Source organism: Podarcis vaucheri, assembly GCF_965113315.1.
Source record: "Podarcis vaucheri genome assembly, chromosome: 9".
Lineage (NCBI taxonomy): Eukaryota > Metazoa > Chordata > Lepidosauria > Squamata > Lacertidae > Podarcis > Podarcis vaucheri.
The window spans coordinates 49,027,085-49,048,097 of record NC_138767.1 but is presented as its reverse complement, the minus strand read 5'-3'; the positions used below and the strand labels follow the sequence as shown (position 1 = coordinate 49,048,097).

General features: G+C 46.4%; 1 protein-coding gene across 9 annotated transcripts in view; it reads right to left on the bottom strand.

The window, feature by feature from the left end:
* Positions 1-620: 620 nt before the first annotated feature.
* WDR17 (WD repeat domain 17) overlaps positions 621-21,013 on the bottom strand; it is a 63,112-nt gene continuing 42,719 nt past the window's right edge. For 6 of the 9 annotated variants that reach the window (XM_082237179.1, XM_082237178.1, XM_082237177.1 and 3 more), the window contains exons 23-30: positions 19,456-19,476; positions 16,699-16,810; positions 13,696-13,837; positions 13,492-13,594; positions 12,082-12,183; positions 2,352-2,450; positions 1,980-2,163; positions 621-1,836 (exon numbers count right to left, since the gene is read on the bottom strand). In XM_082237179.1, coding sequence (XP_082093305.1) covers positions 1,717-1,836; positions 1,980-2,163; positions 2,352-2,450; positions 12,082-12,183; positions 13,492-13,594; positions 13,696-13,837; positions 16,699-16,810; positions 19,456-19,476 — 883 coding nt within the window. In that variant the 3' untranslated portion in view covers positions 621-1,716. Of the gene's footprint in view, positions 1,837-1,979; positions 2,164-2,351; positions 2,451-12,081; positions 12,184-13,491; positions 13,595-13,695; positions 13,838-16,661; positions 16,811-19,455; positions 19,477-21,013 lie in introns of those variants that run through there. The other 3 variants (XM_082237174.1, XR_014223228.1, XR_014223229.1) reach the window with 3 other exon arrangements.

The following is a 21,013-nucleotide window of genomic DNA, read 5'->3' as shown; positions in this document are numbered from 1 at the left end:
AATCTGGAGAATAGCTACAGAGGGAAATCTAGTTCCATAAATTTCTTCAAGCTTGGCCAACATTTTATTCATCACTTTGTTCACCTCACGATACTGGGGTTGCAGCCTGGGTCCTAGTAGAAAAGTGTACCCTTCCCTGGTAGGAACAAGTGAAAATTTTAAGTACTCTCGTTCACTCCCTGCCTTCAGATAAAACTCTTGTTTTATTAACACAGGAAGCTGCCTTATACAAAGTTAAGACCACTGACTCAATATTGTCTACAGTGACTGGCTGCTGCAGCTCTCCAGGATTTCAGACAGTATCTCTCCCAGCCCTACCTGGAGATTGGGTCTGGTACCTTCTGCATGCAAAGCATGTGCTGTACTGCTGAGCCATTGTGATTCCTTAACAAAAGAATTCATATTCTTAGTCAATTTGGTCCAGAGTAAATGAAATCTTTCCCATCCCCAATCCACCCCTTTTTCGTAAAACTCCTGTCCTCATCAAATGTCTTTCTACCTTCCCAGTGCCACAACCTCCAGACATCTGAATCACATAGGGCACACTTAACTATGTCCACAATATCTGAACCAGGAATCTGGCCTGATCCTTCTCTGTAGCAGGATTGTAAAACACAATCTGGAAATCAAGTAAACATTTATTTTGGCCATAAACAAGATATTTTTTGTAGAAAAACAATGGTGGTTGCAAACATAGGACTTGTCTCTAGTATTATGAAGGAACAGCCACAGTGGTTCCTCCACAAAGTTTATTCAGTGAGGCCAACATGCATACTTAATTTACATGTGGTGTAGAACTTCCAACCTCTTTTTTTGCCATAATTGTGTTTTTTAACAAGAGGACAAACAGTAGCATAAACCCTTTTTATGAAACAATACCAATTTATTTAGGCATCTGGGCCTCTGAATACAGTATTTTTACAATCACTAGAATGAAAGGAATTAAGTACTTTAAAATTTACATCATGTATTTTGGTACATTCCAATAAGTAGTTTACTTACAAATTTTTCTTTGAAAATAAATTTTAGAAATATGCTTACTCATTTAAAATAAAGAGAAGTGTTGACAAAATATAAGAAAAAAGATTCTCATGCCAGTTGAAGTGTAAAACTAAGTATTCCAAAATACTTGCTAAACAATAATCTGTGTTTACTATACAACCATTTAATTTACGCATGAATAAATTATTAGATTATCAGAATACAATCCATCCTCTATAAGAGCTGCATAAGCTCCATTCGTTTCAGAGGATATTGCACGGCAAACATGTTGCATTCAGTAGGATGTGTGCTTAGCTTCCACCACAAGAATACAAATACACAAACTTTACCTAAAATAGGAAGCATATACTCCCCATCATAAGCTGCTAGCTCTAAAAGCAGCCATACTGCTCCAAAATGTCATAAATAACATGTGAATGCATTTCAAATTATGAGCTTCAATTTGTGCTATCTTTGCAACTTAATAGAGTGCAGATACTTCTCTACATGCTTCACATGTTTGTCCACAGAAACAACATTTTAATCTATTCTCAAAAGTCCATGGCTACCAATGATATACATGACTCTTTGGATTATCAAATTTAATATAAAATTAAATTTACATAAAACTATCCTTCAAGTAGGATTCAACTTCAAATCCTCCGGCTAATAAATATAAAATGATAGCAACCAGCATATTAGCTGTTTTTAGTAAAAGTGAGTTATGTTCTTTTGTTAGAATGGGTTGAGCCGTATTCCTGTACCCAGTGGAGAGAAAGGGTTCACTTTTGCCCACATTAACGCATCGTTGAGTGAAATTGTGGATTTTCCATCTTCAAGGAAAAACACTGGACCCTGTTGGATGTAAGAAGTATGGGGGGAGGGAAGCAAAATATTACACATTAAAAAAATACAGTACTCTTGAGATAGAGCAATTGTGGCAGAAGTTAATACTTTCAAACTTCTCCTAAATGTAATCCAGCTCCACTAAGAAATACCTGTATCCTTAATCCTGTCAAGCAAGAGATGTGAACATCTGAATGACTAGGAAGGTTAGAGCCTGTAACGTAATCTGGTCCAATTGTTACTTTCAGAGGTTCCTCTTTTATTCGAGACGTCAGTGTCGCATAGATCTCTTGTTGCAATTCAGATGGGGGTGTAGGGGGCAATTCATCAGCAGATCTGTGTGAGAAATATATATCATTATTTGCAATAGGTTTCTTGACTTGAAACATACAAACAAGATTTTTTTTATTTTAAAAAAGCATCTAAAAGTTAACAGAATTTCTGATACATTTGTCCTCTGCTAAAAGACAAAAGATCACAATTTCAAATCATCTAAAATTCTATTATGGTCATTGTACACCTACTTGTTTAGTGATTGAGTACAAGCTCTCCAAGCATCTAGTTCCTCAGAGAGTTGTTCAATTTTCAGAGGTACACACACCTCCCGTCTTTTTAAAAGCTGGCTGGAAAAGAATGCAATGTAACAGAAGTTTTGAAAGCATATGACAAATTCTAGCTCTATACAATTGGGCAATCTGAACAAACATTTAAAAACTGCATACAAATTATACAGACTGCTTTCTCACCCCATATGGAAGGTTTCTGGCAGGCAACAATGAATCTCATATATATATATATAAATTGCACAAAAAATTACAACAAATGAACAAGCCTTGTCAGCCCCTCTCCCCAGTTCCATTTGAGAGCACTTGGAAGATATAACTACTTTCACCAGTTTTGAAAAACACATTATGTCACAATCAGCAGGCCTTAGTGCGAGTGAAGAATCACCTGCCTACCCTTTTGTTTCATATCCTCTATAAGTCCTTGAAATCAGTTCAGTCTCAGAGACTTTTATGAAAAATACCTACTGTTGATGGCCTGGTTGAATTGTAAACAGGACCACCATGGAAGTCAATCTTCCAGGTATTTAATACAATATCCCTCTCCTTTGTACAGAGTTCCAGAGTAGCTCACAAGAATTTAAGACACAAATAATAAAACCAATGAAATTTATTTAAAAGCTAGCAGCTTTTAAAGGATAAAACTAACAAAACTGAAAGGCCTGAGCAAATAAGATAAAAAAAATGGTATGAAAAAAAAAACCAGACTGGGGCCAGGTGAGTATATCTTGGAGAAGGTTTAAAGCTACCACAGAGGAGGCCCTATCTCTGCTCGCCTCCAGAAGTAAGGCCCTTGGAAATTTTAATACCCAGGGAAGTTCATATAAAAGAAAGGGCTGTTCCAGGTACCTGGGGCTCTCAAGCCATGCACGTACTTTAAAGGTAAGTCCCAGCCAGCACTTTGCATTCTGCTCAGAAACACCATTATCCTTAATAGTTTTAAAACTGGTTAGATGTCTATCATTTTGGACTACCTGAAGTTTCCAAGTAGTTTTCAAAGACAGTCTCACATACAATGACTCATACAGTCTCACATACAATGTCTAACTGAGATATAATACTGGATTGTATCCAGGCTCTTTGTCCAGAGGGGTGATAGCTGACACACCTCCCTTAGCAAGTGAAACTATTTGGACCTCTAAAGTCCAGTTCTAGAAGCACCAAAAAGCTGCAAACCTAATCCTTTAGGGAGAATGCAACCCAAATCACACTGAATAGAATCTCCCAAACCAGATGAACCATCCACCAGCAGAACCTCTTTCTTGTCTAAATTTCAACTTCTTGGTCCTTATCCAGTCCTTTACTGATTCCACACATCATTTCAACATCTCAACAGCCTCATCAAAATCTGATGAAAAGGAGAAATAGAGTTGGCTGTCATCTGCATAGTGATGACCCCTCCATTTCTCCAGATATTCTCCCTCAGCATTTTCATGTACAGCACAGGGACAAAATGGAGCCCTGCGGCACACCATAGCATAAGTCCTGCTGGAAATGACAGTCCAGAACAGAACACAAGTACTGAACTGCACTATCCCCCAATTGCCAGTCTAGAAAGATGCCATCATCAATCATATCAAAAGTCATTAAGAGGTCCAGGAGAATTAGAAAGGTCTCCATCTGCCATCTTGGCATTCCTCAGTCATCATAGAGATGAAGATAGTTTGGGGGCAAAACCCAGGTCTGAAGCCAGACTGAAATTGATGTGGATTGTCTGGGTTGTATGGTAAACACCACACTTAGCACAAGAAAGGTATATTTGCAACCTGCCAATCATAGAATTGGAAGGGACCATGAGGGCCATGTAGTCCAAACCAACATGGGGCTCGAACCCACGACCCTGAGATTAAGAGTCTCATGCTCTACCAACTGTGCTATATTTAGCACAATCTGAGATTTTCAAAGCAGTCTCACAACCACCTCCTTCAAGGCAGTCAAGACCACCATGCTTGCAAGGAGGCAATAATGGCAGCTAGGTTCTCTGCGACTGGGCACACAATTACCTCCTAAACCAAGTTGATCAACTCTTTCCTGCTTATAGCTGCTATGGAGGCAGGAAGGGAAAGATTGAAGAAACATGCAGCAGGCTACATTCCTTGAAGCTCCTTATCCACATACTAGATTCACAATTTTTGAAATAAATCCAATAAAATACAACTAAGTAGTGCTCTAGATACATCTGGCATTACTGTAGGCTAGGGATGATGGGAATTGTAGTCCAAAACACCTGGAGAACACTAGCCCTGGCTAGTGTTGTCAAGCCCTGGCCCATTTCATCAGATGTAACACTCTAACCCAAAGGTTGGCAACCTAAGGCCCATGGGCTGGTTCCGGTCCATGAGCTTCCTGGAACCGGCCCAAGGCCATTCCATGGATAGGCGTGGGGATTCTGTACTCTTTTTTTACATGGCGCCATTTTTTTCTAGCCACAGGAACTGGCTTCTGGGTCAAAAGAGTGCCCGAAATAGTGTGTGCGCACGCGCACTCCTCACCCAGAGTGCCTGTACGCATACGTACACACTATTTCCAGCGCACTTCCGGGAGGGAGGAGCGCCCATGCGCACACGCTATTTCCGGTGTTCTTCCAACCCAGAAATAGCTTGAGTGCACGCACGGGCATGCATGGGCACACACGCTCCGGCCCACCGAGAGGTCTGCCGGGGAGTGGACCGGCCTGGCCTGAAAAAACGTTGCAGACCCCTGCTCTAACCCCTAAAGTATTACATATAACCTATGCCAAAAAAAAACTAATAATAATTGTTAAGGCTACCACATCCATATGTTTAGTTCATCTTTGCTATAAAAAAATAGAAGCTATCTCTCATTAGTATTTCTTATTTCTTTACCTTGTATCGATTTGCAAAATAAAACCCATTTGGAACATTACGCTAGAAAATCCCAATGTCCCTTTGAAACAGTATTTGTGGTTCCCATGTTATATGCCAAGTAAATCAAGGCAGCTGAGAAATTAGATTTTACAACGACTAAGCCAATTTCAAAGGGATTAATCACTATTGTCAGGGCTGCTACCCAGTCCCAGCTCACATAGGACCACGTTAGCCAGCGTTCACGTTAAAAGAGTCTTTATTGGGTTACAGGTTCCATTTCCAAACTGCAATGTGCAGCCCTACGTCTTCTATGTCAGACCGGCGAAGACCCGTCTGAGTCTCCGCCTCTAGCACACCAGCTTAATACCCTAGCCTTGCTCCACCTCCTGCGCCTTTCCTTCCGTCTCTGGGTCCTTCTGCCCTCCGGGGTCTCTTCTTTCCTACTCTCTTCTGACGCGGACCCCCCTGACCCTTCCGCCTCCTTGCGGCGGGCTTTGGGACCTGGCTCACTCTCCGGGCTGCTTACTGCGCCAGCTTCCGCTGCATTTGAACTTGGCGCGCGCGCCCAACTCTCTACCTTCCTCTTGATCGTTTCGTCGCTCCCCGAGGTGGGCGTGACTACTCCTGACTCATGCCCTCCCTCCTGCTGAAAGCCTCCGGAACCCGATGTCTGGTCCCCTTTCTCCCCGCTGCTCCCGGCTGGGCACGTGGGTCCCGATCTCCAACTGCTGCTCTCTGATCCCTCTCTGGACCCTTCTTCCTGGGGTGTCCCCCTGCTTTCCCCCCTTGCTCTGACCGCTGGCGCTCCCTTCTGGGAATCCTCGGACTCACTGGACAGGCTCGGTGATCTCGGGTCGTCATCCCCACTCATCCTTCCTTCGTATTCCTCCCCCTCGCTCTCTGTCTCCTCCCTTCTCTGCGTCTCTGCTCCTGAACCCCTGACATCCATCCCCCCTCGAAGCCCCCCCTTCCCCCCTCCCCGCTTTCAGGTGTGGGTGCTGGGTGCTCCATCATCACGGGAGTGAATGCCGGATACAGTTCGCTCCCCGTCGCTGGCCGCCAACTGAAGACCTCCGAGTCTTCCTCCTCGCGTTCGTCAACGTTGATCTGCTCCGCCTCCATTTCAGTGCCGCCGTGCTCGAACCCAAGATCCTCCCCGAACACGTCCATGTCAGTCTCTGCGTCGGTCGCTCGACCTGGCATCTCCAGCCACCTCCGGCGCCACTGCTCCTCTGGTCGATCGTCCCACCAATACGAGGTGTCTGACGCCGAACCCTCCGGTGACCCCTCTGGGGAACGGGTGCCCGGTGCGGGCTCCCCGTCCGAGTCGAATCCATGGAACGTGCTGGAGGAAAGTGTGGGCGTGAACACCCAGTCGTCGAAGAAGCCTGCTGGCATGGGTCTGTGTGGGAAAAGGGCATGAAACTCGTCCTTGAGCAGGGGTTCCTCCAAAGCGTAGTCTGGCACCCAGCTATTAGCACTGGCCCGGGTGCCCTCTCTGGCTAGGAGGTATTCTACTCCCTCTTCCCCCCATCTGGAGTCCAAAATCTCCGTGACTTCGTTGATGGGGTCCTGCTGTGGCAATCTCCCCGCCTCCGTCCGCTCCTGAGACGGACTCGGTGCCGTTCCTGGTTCCTGGAATCTGTGAGGTGCCTTGTAGGGAGTGAGCACCGACCTGTGGAACACCGGATGCATCCTGGAACCCTCCGGCAGCACCAGCCGGAAAGCTACTGGGTTGATCTGTGCTTCGACTTGGTATGGACCGAGTTGCTTGTGCCCCAACTTCTTCTTGGCTAACGATCTGGTCGGCACTGCGTGGGCTGCCAACCAGACCCAGTCTCCCACTCGGATCTCTTCGCCAACCCGCCTGTGCTTGTCAGCTTGCACCTTGTATGCGTGCTTCGCTAGCTCCAGCTGCCGTCGGAGTTGATCGTGGACCTCCTGCAACTCAGACGCGAAAGCGTCCGCCGTCTGCGGTTCCCCTTCCCCCACTCTCTCCAGTCCCGGGAAGGTTCTGGGATTCCTCCCATTGTTGGCGAAGAACGGCGTCACCCCTGTGGACACGTGCTTCGTGTTGTTGTAGGCGAACTCGGCGAGCGGCAGGTAATCCACCCACGTCGCAGGCTGTTGATTGGCATAGCATCTCAGGTACTGCTGCATGATGGCATTGACCCTCTCCGCTTGCCCGTTGGTCTGCGGGTGTCTCGCTGATGTCAGGTTGATCTTGACGTTCAGGAAGCCCATCAGCTTCTGCCAGAAATTCGAGATGAACTGGCGTCTGCGGTCGGACAGTATAGACCGCGGCAGCCCGTGCACTTTGAACACGTGATCTATGAACAGTTTGGCTGTTTGTTCCGCCGTGGCCACCTTCGCACACGGTATGAAATGTGCCATCTTGGTGAACAAGTCCACCACCACTAGTACAGCTGTCTTGCCTCTCGAGCTGGGTAGATCCGTGACAAAGTCCAGGGCCACCCTCTCCCACGGTTCAAACGGCGTTTGCAGCGGTTCCAGCAGTCCCGCCGGTGGTTTGTGCACCGGCTTGGCCCTCTGGCAGGTGTCGCACCTCGCGACGTAGTCCGCGACTTCCCCTCTCAGTCTGGGCCACCAAAAGTCCCTTGCGACTAATTCCACCGTTTTTTCTGTGCCAAAGTGTCCGGCCGTGGGTGCGTCGTGCAACTGTTGCAGTACCTTGGCGCGAAGTTCGTCTCCCGGCACGTAGATGGCCCCTTTACGTAAGAGCAAGCCGTCTCGTATCTGGAACTCGTCGCTCTTCGCCGTGCCCTTGTGCACCTCGGCCATCTTCGCCTGCGCGAATGAGTCGTCCTGCAACGCCCGCCGCACCGCCTCCAGGTCTACTGTGGCTGAAGCGCACGCCCACGCTGTTGGCGCGAAGATGTGCACGGCTGCCGCTGGCGTCGCCTCTTCGAGGTATTGCGGTTTTCGGGACAGTGCATCCGCCATGATGTTGGTGTCGCCTGGGACGTACTCTATTCGGAAATCGAAGTCAGCAAAGAACTCTGCCCAACGTATCTGCCTCTGGTTCAGGAACTGCGCCGTGCGCCAGTGCTCCAGATTCTTGTGGTCCGTGCAGACTTGCACTGTGTGCTTGGCGCCGATCAGGAAATGCCTCCACGCTTTGAACGCTGCATGAATGGCCAGCAACTCCCTGTCCCAGATGGTGTAGTTCTGCTCCGACTTGCTGAGCTTTCTGGAGTAGAACGCTCCCAGCCTCCAGACCCCCTGCGGGTCTCTCTGCAGCAGGACAGTTCCCACGGCTCTATCGGACGCGTCTGTCTACCCGCATCGGTCTGCTGGGGTCGATATGCAGCAGTTGCTCTTCCGATGCGAAGAGACGCTTGAGTGCCTGAAAGGACTGCTCCGCCTGCTCCGTCCAGATGAATTTCTTTTTCTTGGAGCTTAGCGTGTCCGTAATAGCCGCCGTCTGCATCGCGAACCCCTTGATAAACTTGCGATAGAAGTTGGCGAAGCCCACAAACCGCTGGACCTCCTTCCGGTTGCGCGGGCTCTTCCAATCCAACACCGCGCGAACCTTGGCGCTGTCCATGGCTAGCCCCTTGTCCGACAACTTGTAGCCCAAGAAATCCACCTCCGTCGTGTCGAACTGGCACTTCTCCAGTTTAGCGTACAGTCTATGCTGCTGCAGCCTCTTCAGCACCTCCCGAACGTCTTGGTCATGTGCTTGCTGCGATTCGGAGAATATCAGGATGTCATCCAGGAAGCAGACGCACTTCTTGTAGAGGAGTCCCGCCAACACATGATGCATGAAAGCTTGAAAACAGTGAGAACCGTTTTGCAATCCAAACGGCATCACTGTATTCGTAGGTGCCCAGAGGCGTGAACATGGCTGTCTTCCACTCATCGCCTTCCCTCATGCGGATGAGATTGTACGCCCCTCGCAGGTCCAACTTGGTGAACACGCGTCCCTTGCGCACCGTCGCTAGGAGGTCATCAATCCTGGGCATGGGGAAATCAGAGGGCTTGGTCATCTTGTTCAAGAGGCGAAAATCAACTACAAGTCTTTTTTGGGGCGTGTCTTTCTTCTTCACGAAGAAAACAGGACTGCCCCCTACTGCCTTGGACTCCCGGATGAAACCGCGCTCCAAATTGTGATCTATGAACTGTTTGAGTTCCTGTAGTTCGTCCTCAGACATGGAATACAGCTTCCCTTTCGGCAGCGTCGCCCCTGGTAGGAGGTCAATCTTGCAGTCATACTGCCTGTGAGGGGGTAGCTTGTCTGCCTCCTTCTCGCAGAAGACCTCCAGAAAGTCTGCGTATTTGTGGGGGACTGCTTGCAACGTTCCCAACTGCAGCTGTGATTCCTCCTCCTCTCCCTCCTGTCTAGGCAGGATGCAGTGCTCGGCACAATAAGAAGAGCCGGAGATCAGCTGTCGCTGGTACCAAGCCAGTGTCGGACTGTGCCTGTCCAGCCAACTCATGCCCAACACAATGGGTGTGTCCGACAGTCGGGTGACATTAAAACTGATGACTTCCCTGTGGTTACCAAGTCGCATCACCATTGGCGGCGTCTGCTTCACCACCTGCCCCCCCAGCAACTCTCTGCCATCCACTGTGACGACTTGCAGGGGCAGAGTGGCAGGTAGTAGCTGTATAGCGTGCTGCTCCACAAAATCCTGCGCTATAAAGTCTGCGTTGCTTCCAGAATCCACAGAAAGTGGCACGTCTATAGTGATGCCATCGGGTAGCTGGAGAGATGCGGTGAGCTGCACTACTGGTTTGGGTGGGAGGGGGTCTGTGGGTTGCAAGATCGCTGGGGACTGCTTCACTGATTCGTCTGGCTGGGCCCCAGTGCCTCTGCCTCCAGCCAGACATCGTCGTTTCCCTGCTGGGGGTCGCTGTGCTGCGTGGCTGCTATCACCGTTGCGGAGGCTGCAGTGTGCTTGGAGTTCCTCTGGGGACACTCTCTCGCCAAGTGTTGAGGGCTGTCGCATATGTAACACTTCCGGGTCCCTCTAGGAGGCTTAGTCTTGACTGCTCCCGGTGCAGGGGCTCTGGTAGCTGACTGAGCCCTGGCGCCTCCCACCTCCATAGGTTCCACTCCCCCTCCTGGCGGAGGTGTGGATTGCGCACGCGCAGCTTCCCTGGAAATGAAAGAGAAACTTCTCGCTGCTTCGCGCCCTCCACGTCCTTCGTCTCTGCACCATGGACGTTCTTCCAGCCTCACCCCCACAGTCAGCGCCCTTTGGACCACCTCCTGCGTGCTCCGGGGCCTCTCCCCCCTCGCAATTTCATCTTTAACAGCACTGCTCAGACCCTCTCAGAACAGGTCTCTGACTGGAGGTGAATCCCGGTCCCATTCCAAGGCACTGACCAGCGCAAAAAAGCGGGCGTGATACTGCCGTACGCTCGCCCTCCCTTGTCTCAGTCCATGTATCTCCCGTCGGGCAAGATCCACGTCAATGGTAGATAAAAAGCACGCATCCATCGCTTTGATAAAGGCATCTGCACTCTGAAGCGCCGGGTCTTTATCCCTCCACAAATTGCGCAGCCACGCTTTAGCATCCCCATGCAAATGGGATAGTATAAACCCCACTTTCTCTTCCTCATCTCTAAAGTCTTTCGCCAGCAGTTGCAGTGCGCACATTACGTCTGCTCGAAAATTGGGGTACTGTTGCAAATTCCCATCGAAGTGAGCCACAAGCCCTCCTGCTCTCCGTGCCAACCCAACCCCCTCCGGTCTGGGTCCCGGTTGCCCTTGCTTAACCAACGCTTCAAACCTGGCGTGGAGATCTCTGTAGGCGGCCGCAGCATCCTGCTCCCTTTTCTTGGATGCCAGTACCTCTGCGTTCAATTGGGTCACTGCCTGTTGCAGCGCTGAAATTTTTTCTGCTTCCGTCATCTCTGCCAACCTTTGTGAGCTTGCTCCCAAACACCAATTTCCTCCTCTCGCTGCTTCTGCCTCCGCTGCGAGGTATCAGGTGTCCGAAGCTATGTCTGAGACGGGTCTTACTGTCAGGGCTGCTACCCAGTCCCAGCTCACATAGGACCACGTTAGCCAGCGTTCACGTTAAAAGAGTCTTTATTGGGTTACAGGTTCCATTTCCAAACTGCAATGTGCAGCCCTACGTCTTCTATGTCAGACCGGCGAAGACCCGTCTGAGTCTCCGCCTCTAGCACACCAGCTTAATACCCTAGCCTTGCTCCACCTCCTGCGCCTTTCCTTCCGTCTCTGGGTCCTTCTGCCCCCCGGGGTCTCTTCTTTCCTACTCTCTTCTGACGCGGACCCCCCTGACCCTTCCGCCTCCTTGCGGCGGGCTTTGGGACCTGGCTCACTCTCCGGGCTGCTTACTGCGCCAGCTTCCGCTGCATTTGAACTTGGCGCGCGCGCCCAACTCTCTACCTTCCTCTTGATCGTTTCGTCGCTCCCCGAGGTGGGCGTGACTACTCCTGACTCATGCCCTCCCTCCTGCTGAAAGCCTCCGGAACCCGATGTCTGGTCCCCTTTCTCCCCGCTGCTCCCGGCTGGGCACGTGGGTCCCGATCTCCAACTGCTGCTCTCTGATCCCTCTCTGGACCCTTCTTCCTGGGGTGTCCCCCTGCTTTCCCCCCTTGCTCTGACCGCTGGCGCTCCCTTCTGGGAATCCTCGGACTCACTGGACAGGCTCGGTGATCTCGGGTCGTCATCCCCACTCATCCTTCCTTCGTATTCCTCCCCCTCGCTCTCTGTCTCCTCCCTTCTCTGCGTCTCTGCTCCTGAACCCCTGACAACTATTCAAGTGCCAAGGAACATCATAAGTAATAATTGACAGCATTGGAGGAAAGGAAACAATCAAATCCATCATAATCCCAATGGATGCAACTATTATGTAATAAAGAATTACCTTGTATATTCATAAAGTGCTGGCACAATGCTAGTGTACTGTCTTCTAATAGCCAGTAATGCACCAATGTAACCACACAATATTAACAACTCATTTCTAAATCTGAAAATAGAAGAACATTAATAAGTGCTTCCATTATTTTGCCCAGTCATTATGAAAAATCATAGACATAAAACTTGTTTACTATTGAGCAATGAGACCTTCTCTCCTTCCTCAGGTGGCCCCAAAATCTACTCCAGAGCTGCCACCCCCCCCCAAATCATTTGGAGCAGATTCTGAGGTCACAGGAGAACTGCAGTGGAGAGGAGATGATGTTGAAGTCCCACCGCTTAAGTGGAAGTCTGTTCCACATCCACATGGACAACTCTGGATAAAACCCATACTCTCTTTCAAAGCAGTAAATTAACATATGTTTAAAACATAATAAAACATTAACAAAACAAAACAGCAAAAGCAATGCCAGCTCCAAACCTTAAGGGGGCTTTTGCTCCCCATAACTCCCTATACCCTTTCTCCTCCACTTCTCTCACACTTTTCTCCAGTGGTGCTGCCACTTAAATCAGTTTCCGCACTGGGCAAGTGGAGATGTCACTTATGAATGAGAACCAGGGTATTACATTTTGGGCAAGTTAAAGTGGTGGGTGTCCACTGCAGATGGGAGCAGATCTTGGCAACTGTTCACCTACTCATCACTGAAAGGACAGCCTGGTGGCCCGGTGACAGCACTGGATTTAGGGCAGTGTGGGTGGTTCTCCTTGCACAGGGCCCAGGGGCACAGAATTTAGAAGATTCATAATTGAGAAGATCCATTTTGGGGTGCCAAATTTTGGGCTCACCCAGGGCAGCCCATTAGAAAGTATTACCAAAGTCTGCCCCTACCAGTGATGAGGGCAGTAATTGGTGGTACAGCCAGGTCAGACAAGCGATGGACACCCAACTGCTGATGCTGGGCCGGAGCAAAGCCAAAATCTAAAAAACATCTAGCACAGGGAATATCTCCAAAGGAACAACCCAGAAGCATATCTAAAGCCAGCAAAAACCGGCAATATCCCATGTTTACAGAATACATGGTTTAAAAAAAATGCTTGCAGAAAAATGCATTTTTTACCATAAGTATTCTTTATAATGAGGTGAAGATCTGACCTCAACATGCTCTAGAATAAAACACTGCAGAAGTCAACTGCACTTCTACAAAAAACAGAATCTGTTTATATATACATGAACTCATCTAAAATTGTCCTATGTTCATCTGTTTAAAATGGTCAGCTTTGGTTTTACTTTATTTCTCTTCAGCTTAGCTGTGCTGGGGCTATTTAAGACGTATTGGCAATGGAGGGCACAGGGGTAAATAAAGTCTAACCATATAAATAGCTCAGATTCAATTTCACAACTTTCACAAAGCATACTTACTCACTACATTTATGAAGTAACAACTTTTCTGTCCGGATATAGCTTAGAAGATCAAGAAATGGACAGACTGAGTCCAAGGTCCACTCTGAACTACTGATTTGTTCTGTCAAACACAAAAGGAGAAGAAAAGTTTAAAGTGTTGAAGAACGGAAAAACCAAGCAAATATTAATCGTTTAGATTTTCTGACTCATTAAGAAGCCTACCTTTCACATAATGAATGCCTATCGGAAGTGCTTTTTCTGGTTCTATAGTTAACAAATAATACTTTATTGATTCAAATATATTTCCTTCCTCCTGAGCTGTCTCTGCTAACTGCATACATTCTTCTACATCTGGTAGGCTGCACTGAAAAACAAAACATTTACAAAACAACATTTATGACAAAATAAAAAAATTCCTTCCAGTAGCACCTTAAAGACCAACTAAGTTAGTTCTTGGTATGAGCTTTCATGTGCATGCACACTTCTTCAGATACCACGAAAGCTCATACCAAGAACTAACTTAGTTGGTCTTTAAGGTGCTACTGAACATTTATGACAGTATTTGTACAGGAAGCTGGGGTTTTGCACAAGAATGGGTGCAGTGTCCAACATGAAATGCTCCCCACAACTTAAAACCGGTTTCTTTCCCAGGCAGTGCAAAGGAACATTACAAGGAATGGAAAGTCTGTGTGCAATTTGTGTATCCTGAGGCCGTTGTCTTTGCACTAGGCACATTATTTATGCTCCAGAGTACAAGTAATCTGCGTGGCATACATAGGGGATGTATGTCCAGACTTCTCATTCACCATAATGCCCTTGCACATACATACATCCTTACACTGGGATAGGAAAACAGGGCTCTGCTAAGTCCTGCAGGACACCTCTGCATTGCAGCATCACGCCTGAACAAAACTGGACTTCGCTCATTGTACACACAGCTAAATCTATAATATCCTTTTCATCAGAAAAGAGTATTCCGTGTAAACCTACTTTTCAAGCTGATGTAGATACCTTACAGATCAACAGCTCAGTTATGCACACTAAGCTTCATCTGTAGAGATACTTTCTATTGCCATCCACAAGAAAAATTACACTGGTCAACAACAAATTTGCGTTTTTTCAGTTGATTTAGGACGAATCTGTTACGCTGAATCCAAAAATCACATTGGTTTTGCTCAATCAGGTCAAGTTTTTGAGCTATGGCCACATGTCGGTTTTTTTACGTTTTTGTTCACATGTACGCTTGTGTAGAGCATTTTAGAAGAAGTTGGTGGGGGTAAAATGCCATGTCGAATAATTGTTTTGATTGGAAATGATTATTTTAATGACAAGAAGTATTCAGGTCCGATAGTTCTGGGTGATTATGTCGAAAAGGGATCAGTTTGAAGTCATAAAAGCTCGAAATCTTCCATAAATTGGTGCAGCAAAGCATAAAGTAGGGGGATCAAAACTAAGTTAATGGGGCAGCCGCCCTACAAAGTATCCTGATCTTCAATCAGCATGTCGTCCTGTAGCTCATTGTGATGAAATTCCAGTGCCTATCTTCGGAGAACTTCCTGACATTAGTGATGAAGATGGCTCCAGTGTTGAAGGACATAAAGAAGAAGTGGTTATTGAAGATGATGCTCCACATCCATTTTCCCAAAAGGAGTTGAATGATCTAGTTCGCGACCTTAGCTTGTCAAAGGACTCTGCCGAACTGTTGGCATCCAGATTGAAGGAAAAAAACCTCCTCTCTGACAGTGCTCGCATCAGCTTCTTCCGCAACAGGCATCAAGAGTACCTCTGTTTTTTCTCGGAAGAGAAGGACTTGGTGTACTGTGCACATATTGCGCAGCTTCTGCTCAAGCTTGGAGTGCCACAGTACGAACCCAAAGATTGGAGACTGTTCATTGACAGCAGCAAGCGATCATTGAAATGTGTTCTGCTACACAACAGCAACCAGTTTGCCTCCATACCCCTGGCTCACTCGAGTACACTGAAGGAGAACTATGAAGCGGTGAAGTATGTGCTGGAGAAAATTGGTTATGATCAGCATAAGTGGTTTATTTGTGTTGACCTGAAGATGGTGAACTTTTTGTTGGGACAACAGTCTGGCTTCACCAAGTACCCATGTTTTCTGTGCATATGGGATAGTAGGGACCGTCCTCAGCATTACACGAAGAAGGACTGGCCAGTGTGGGAGGAACTGGTGCCTTGCAAAGAAAGGAACGTCATCAACGACCCTCTGGTGGACAGAGACAGAATACTCTTCCCACCGCTGCACATCAAGCTCGGCTTAATCAAGCAGTTCACCAAGGCTCTGGACAAGGATGGTGACTGCTTCACTTACTTGTGCCAGGCTTTTCCAGGATTGACCATGGAGAAGTTGAAAGCTGGCATCTTTGACGGTCCTCAGATCCGTCAGCTCATCAGAGATCCAGAGTTTGGAAAGTCAATGAACGAAGTGGAACTGGAAGCATGGAAGGCATTTGTTCTGGTAGTGAAGAACTTTCTTGGCAACAATAAGGCCAGAAACTACGCAGAACTTGTCAACAACATGCTGACTGCTTTCAGAAACCTGGCCATGAGTGTCAAGATGCACTACCTATTTTCACATATGGACCGGTTTTCTGAGAACCTGGGTTCAATGAGTGACGAGCAGGGGGAGAGATTCCATCAGGACATGAAAGAGATAGAGACCAGGTATCAGGGTTGCTGGGACGCAGTCATGATGGCTGACTACTGTTGGACTCTGAAGAGAGACCTCCCTGTCGCTGAGCATTCCAGGAGTTCTAAGAAACTGAAGTTCAAGCCCTGAAGTTTGAAAAATGGTGAAGCAACATGCAATTTACTTGTACTTACCTTTATCAATGCCCACCATTCAGTTTACAGTAAACCTGACCTGATGGAGAGAAACGGATGCCATTTCCTGATTCAGCAGTGCAAAAATACCCTAAATCAGTTGTAGAAATCTAGACAACATTCAAAAAGTAAAAAAGTGTTGCCCAGTGTTATTGGTATGTCCAACAGGAAATGACTGCTTCTTCCTGTGAATACAGGACTTGGATAGCAAATATTTTTTTAAAAAAGTAAAGGTAATAAATAACATAGAGGATTATGATTATAGTGCACTCTAATAGGAAGAATCCTAAAATAAATGTATCTAGGTATTAACAAATTAACATAAAACTTCTTCTGCTACTCACATAAATGGTTAAGAGACAGTTGACCTCTTAAGTGTACCTTTTCATGTAGGTCATTTATCTCTGCTGTGCATCCAGGATAGAAAGCACAAAGCTTTATTAACTGTAGCTCATTATTGGGGATCATCATAAGAAGATCTGCTGCTAAATCCCTGTGAAAAGACAAACATGCCACAGTTATTTAGCAATGTAAAAAGGTGGCAATGGGCAATGCCAGAATTAAGATTACTTGTTCTGCTCCCGTTCCTCTCTTAACTGGCTGTGAAACTGTAGGTGAGGTGAAGCTACTTTTATGCAGCGGACAGCTCTGGAAGAGAGTGTGGTAATGTAGAAGATACTGCATACTAACAATGAGCTCAAGAGCCTTTAATGCAGTTGTAAAATGGATGTACACAGTCCTGACTCAGATTATCACCTAAACCATGATTTGGGTGACCAGCAGCAAGCCTCAAGATGGGGAAGTGAAAAAGCTTCCTACTTTCCAACAAACCACAGTTTCACAATGCATTGAGCTTGAGGAACTGTGGTGTGTTCCGACGAAAGTCAATTAACAAAACAAATGACCACTAGAACAAATTCTGTTTGGTCATTACAGAGAACTGTGGTTTGTTCTAAAGTGAAAGCAGAAGCTTCCACTCTCCTTCTCTCATGCTTGGGCCACTATCAAATTACCATTTTCAGATCCCTAGGATAGCAAACAGCTATGTATGAATACAGTGGTACCTCGCAAGACGAACGCCTCGCAAGACGGAAAACCCGCTAGACGAAAGGGTTTTCCGTTTTGGAGGCGCTTCGCAAGACAAATTTCCCTATGGGCTTGCTTCGCAAGACGACAGCCCATAGGGAAATATCCGGGACAGCGGGGAAGCGCAGCGCGTCTTCCCCACTGTCCTCGGACCTCCTCCGAAGCCGGGCGGTGGGGCGGGAACGCCTCCTCCCGCCGCCGCCGGGCTTCGGAACGCTGCTCCGAAGCCGGGCGGGGGAGGCGGGAACACCTTCTGAAGGGGCTTCCCAGGGGCTTTTAAATCGCCCCGGACAGCGGAGAAGTCCTCCGCTGTCCCGGGGCGATTTTAAAATGCCGCCCGCCAGCATTTTAAGATCGCCCAGACAGCGGAGAAGTCCTCCGCTGTCCCGGGGTTTTTTAAAATGCTGGGGGTGGGAAGAAAAGCCCTTGTCCCCCCCCCCAGCCTTCAGAAGAGGTCCGGGGACAGACTGTCCCCAGACCTGGTCTGAAGGCGGTTTCCCTAGGAACGCATTAATTGATTTTCAATTCATTCCTATGGGAAACCGTGCATCGCAAGACGAAAAACTCGCAAGACGAAGAGACTTGCGGAACGAATTAATTTCGTCTTGCGAGGCACCACTGTACTTCAGGTAATTTGGACATGCTTTGGTGAAGTCATAAAATACAATTCTATGAGCAACAACAAAAATCTAATTCAGGTAGATTTATCATTCAAGATCAAGACCACATCTTTCAGTATCATTTCAAAAAAATTAAACAGCTACTAAGTTTATTCCATTTTCAGCAACTATATAGGCCAGGCATGTCCAAAATCCGTTTTGGGGGCCTAATCCGGCCTGTCGGCCGATTTAATCTGGCCCCCATGGCAGTATATGTCCTGGGCTAAAATCCTTTAAAAAGCTCAACAACAAAAAGCTCAACAGCTCCAGTCGGCCCTCACGCATGTACACTTCATCAAGTCTGGCCCTCTTTGAAAAAAGTTTGGGCACCCCTGATTATAGGCAGTCTGTGACCTCTTAGAAAATACATCTTGCAACTCCAGAAATATTGCTGCTATCAAGCTGTCTTAGTTCACTGTGGATGGTGTGCATTATATAGTCAATAGTACATGAGCCTAACAAGTTGTTATCACAATGAAGGGATGGGAAACATGTGGCCTCCCAGATGCTCTAGGACTCCAGCTCCTAGCAAGAATGGCCAATAGTCAGGAATGATGAAAATCCAAATGAATCCATCATTCACCATTCTGTATCAGGGAACCTCCATACACAAAATGGGAATGTGCACATTGTGTTATCCATGACACTATCAAGGGGAAATTCTGCATCTTCATATACCAGAGCCTTGCATGAACGAAGAACCTCAGGTGTATGACTAGCAATTGCTTTGTTTATTGAGTAATGCTCCCCATCCCCATGGGATTATATTTTAAGTACTGGAGGAGTGCTTTTACAGAAAGCTATTTGCCATCTGCGCTCCAAGAAATAGTTGGCAAGTATGTATACCAATTTGTACATCTGCATATGCCCAAATAAATGTTCACTTAGAATAGATTATGATCCTTCTATTGCTTGGCTGGCAAGGCAGCCATCAACTTTCAAGAAACGGTTGACCAAAGAAAGGTTTTAGGAAAACCTAAATATTGGAGCCAATCTCCAGTGTTGCCATTAACACGGCTGCAATGCTGGCATAATATTAAGTATTCAAACACCACAGCTGTTGAATCACTAACCTCAGTTCTTATGTGCTAGTATAGTATCAGGATCAAACTGTCAGAACTGCAAATGTTCCGCTTCATGAAGGCATAGGACAATCCCATGAGAGGAGAGGGATGTCTTAAGGATACGCCCTTACTTTTTGTTCTTACAGGTTGAATTCTCATCAATAGCCCATTATGTTTCTTTTCAGCCAGTCTATTCTACTTATCATGCAAAATATTTTGTTCTATTAGAAAAGCCAGCAGAGTATGAAGGATTTTCTTTTCAGTCTAACCCGAAATGTCATGCTTTGCAGAGGATAGATTAGAATGTCCTTCTAGAGAAAAGAATGTACCTGTATCCAGGTGATGGAAAGCTAAAACAAAGATATTCAAAATGTAACAGACAAAAACAGCATTCATATACTACACACACACAGGACAAATGGTGAGAGGCTGGGGAAGAAGCTGGGATTTTTTAAAAAAAGCAGGGAAAGGAACTGACAGCTCCAAATTCTTATTCTGCTTCTACTACATCCAACATGCAAACTGCAATTTTATGTATCCCATGTTAACTATCTTTTGACTTTTTATGTAAAAACAATCCTACCGTTAACAAAACAAAACATTATCCAAATCGCAAGGCTTTAGGCAGTAATGAATTCCAATATTCATTTTCTTGGTCATGATTTTATTTCACATTTTACAATCAATGGGAAATATAATACTGTGAATAACTTGAATAACTCAAATCAACTGATTTTATTGGATTTACTGAGAGTATGGCTAGTAGTGGTTATCACCCAAGCTGCGAAAGAAAAAAGCTCTATTGACTCAGAAAGCAATATGCTAAAAGCTTTACGTTCTCTTAAATGGGAAGCAAAAGATAAAGCTGCGAGTGCTTGCAAGAAGTTGGATTGTGAATTCATTGTGCTTGTGGAATCCAATCATACAAACTCTGGTTTGTATGATTGGATTCCACAAGCATATGATTTTGCAAGGAGTAGAAAGGCTTAGCTATAAGCTCCGCAGCCATTTCAGTATGCAGCTATACTCAGGAAGGTTACAGCATGCCATCACAGAAAGTGCAACACATACTGCTGTCCTCACCAAAGTTAATTTTGGTGCAGTGTGGGTCATGGGCAACACCACCTGATTTTTGCTTATATTTTGTTTCCCTTTGGCCTCTCCTGTACACACCTTAAAACAACTGTGGGCCTCTACATTTCTGCACCTTCCTCTTTCATTTTATTTGTTTGCCAAGGAGCTGAGAAACATAAATGAGCACAGAAAGGCAATCTCCAAGACTTTGTTATAGCTGGAGAAGACTGAGCAATTGCTAAACTTAGAGGACGGGGGTGGGGTGTCCCTTTTCACATCCCCTACCATAAAGTGGCAACTGCCAATATATTTCTCTCATCCACTTATGTCTAGCAGCTACATGCAAGACAAGTGTTCCTGAAATTAAGAACAGATTTTGGACACTATCATTTAGTCACAGAAAAAAACGAGTTCTATTAAAATTGCACTCCTGACATAAGCCACAAACCAAAGTAACTATTTTCTTCCAACCCTTATCAAAACCATGTGGCTAATAGTTATCCCATAACTCTTTGCTTGGATACGCAAAGCAAAATGAAAGGAGAAAAGCAAAGCATCACCCCAAAATTTGAAACAAACTATGCTGGATTTCTTCACATTATCTGAATCTAAATTGAGGATTAGGGAACGATTCTCACGCCACCCTTTTGGCTCATTTCAACGTGTGCAGATTTATTCCCTCGTGGATTATCTGTCAAATCAGCCACATGGGTCAGAAAATCAACGTAGATTATTGTGTGCGCACTAGCAATCTGTACTTGCTGCAACTTAGTCATATGTCCATTTTATGCATGGGGCATTCAATCTGTGTGA